Raw genomic sequence first — 2,263 nt, forward strand, 5'->3', positions numbered from 1 at the left:
CTATCCTAGAATCACAAAGCTCTACCTGCTCAGTACCTAGTTGTGAGAAATTCGACGTTAAAAAGTTTGAGTTTAACAGCATGTCAAGCTTTTTCGAATGCAATGTTTTAAATATCTCGATAACGACTCCTAAAAATCTTGCAATTTTGAAAGAGCAGCCAGAACATTTGGTTTCTGACCTCATTGTCTTATAAATAATAACTCAAAACGGCCAGAAATTTCAGATAGAACTTTGTAATTCTAAAGTAGCAACAGCATATAGATTACATAGCAACTCTGAATAAACACAGAGCATATAAAAAGTTAACTTATCTACACAAGGTTAAACTAAGTAGTTGTTTTTAAAAAATATCTGATAATTAAGTAATATAACTAAACAACGTTACTATAACCCGTTACAAATTCTGAACTTTGTTTCAACAGTGTTGACCGCTTTTTTTATTAGTAGTTACAATTTTATACATTGTAGAACCCTGAATATATACCCAAACAAACACAAAGAATCTTGACCTGATTGTAAAGTATCTGGCAGCTAATACTTAATAAAGTCAGGCACTAGATCAATTGGAGCCGCCCTCTCCTCTTACAAACACACACACACACACACACACACACACACACACACACACACACACACACACACACACTCTCTCTCTCTCTCTCTCTCTCTCTCTCTCATTCTATCACATTCTTCTCCTCATATCAAAATGTTACTGCTATCGCCTATCACTGACCAAAATTCCAAATCAACTACTCATTTTTTACTCTGTTTCTTTAAAACAATTATTGAAAATCGTTTGAACAGTAACTCGTTTTTAGCTTTATAGCTTTTTTGGCAATGGACATTAGTATCATTAATCGAGAGCACTATATTGCTTTAAGCCTACCACCGTGTTTCTTTTATGCATAAGCCAACATTATACCAAAAGTCTTCTTGTAGAAGGGTATATATTTTCACCTTAGCAAGGGATGTTCGGGTCAAGAAAGCTTTTAAAAATAATATAATTTTGGAAAGGGCACCAGACATTCAATTTTAGTAAGCGTAAGTGTATGGGTTCAAAGCGCCTATCGAACCTATCGGGTTATTTAAGAGGAAGGACCTCCAAATTTAACGCCCAATGTCCAGTAAGGCCGAACCAAATGGGTGGATAGCAGTAATCTGAAAAGCTCCCTAATACAACTCGAGTTAAAAACACCTCAATGGGGATTTGAACCAGGACCATCCCCTCTGTAGTCCAACAAGATACCAACTGAGCTAACGGGACGCCAATTAGAATACTCTCTGATAAAATGACGTTAGTGACTACGCAGTAAAAGACCCTTACCTGATCCCTTTTGTCAGTTTTTTAATGGCAACCAAAACAACCTTAACTCGTTCATTCCACATTCATTTTTATTGTCCAACTGTAAGGCACAAGGTAAAAATTCGTGATCAAATACGTTGGTGTGCCGTTAGCTCAGTTGGTATCAAGCTGGACAACAGAGAGGATGGTCCTGGGTCAAATCCCCAAAGGGCCGTTCTGAACTTGGATTGTTTTGGAGAGCTTTTAAAACTCCCCGCCCACTTAGTTCGGTCATTTCAGAGATGGATGTTAAATTATGAAGTCCTGCCTCTTAATTAAATACATGTACTTTGCTGTGACGAAAGGAGTGATAAAAATAGAATTGTACACTTTCGCAATTTTGTTCACATCAAACATATTATGTTTCCGCATCACTTAGCTCAACATCGTTGCTACTTACCTTCCTTTGTCAACTACGCAAATAATCTGATGCTCAGATTTTGTTTGTTTGTTAATGTAAGCATCTTCTGAAACGAACCGTACTCTTTTCTTTTTAGGTCTGGAATAACGAAGACTTTGGTGTGAAATTGCCTGTATCGTTTGTACAGCTGTCGCCAAAGGACCACCGAGGGGCCTCCAGTATACAGGTAAATGCATCGTCCGGTAGCATCGGCGAACAAATTAGGAGACAGTTTTTTAAGCTCAAAGTCTGTAGTGCAGAGCCTATAGATTTGGTTCTTCATCGTCGCTCACAGAAGATTTAAGTTCGATTCCCGTGTGGGCAGAATTTCAATTCACTATCTTGGTCTTTCTGAGTCACTCAGGATACACAAATGGGCAGGCTGCAAAAGATTAGTAGTTTTAAATGGCTCAACTGAAATGCAAGCGCACACCATACAAACACACTCACGCATACTTACATACATCTGCGCGAGCGCGCGCGCACACACACACACAAACACACACACACACACACACAC

The 2,263-nt window shown here is 38.5% G+C and overlaps 1 protein-coding gene across 1 annotated transcript in view; it reads left to right on the forward strand.

Moving 5' to 3' along the window:
- The window catches only part of LOC101852325 (patched domain-containing protein 3), a gene marked incomplete at its 5' end in the record, with an annotated part of 21,370 nt that overhangs the window by 11,548 nt on the left and 7,559 nt on the right, over positions 1-2,263 (forward strand). The window contains 1 exon segment of the mRNA XM_013083402.2: positions 1,841-1,930. Coding sequence (XP_012938856.1) covers positions 1,841-1,930 — 90 coding nt within the window.

This window comes from Aplysia californica, unplaced genomic scaffold, assembly GCF_000002075.1.
Source record: "Aplysia californica isolate F4 #8 unplaced genomic scaffold, AplCal3.0 scaffold00229, whole genome shotgun sequence".
NCBI lineage: Eukaryota > Metazoa > Mollusca > Gastropoda > Aplysiida > Aplysiidae > Aplysia > Aplysia californica.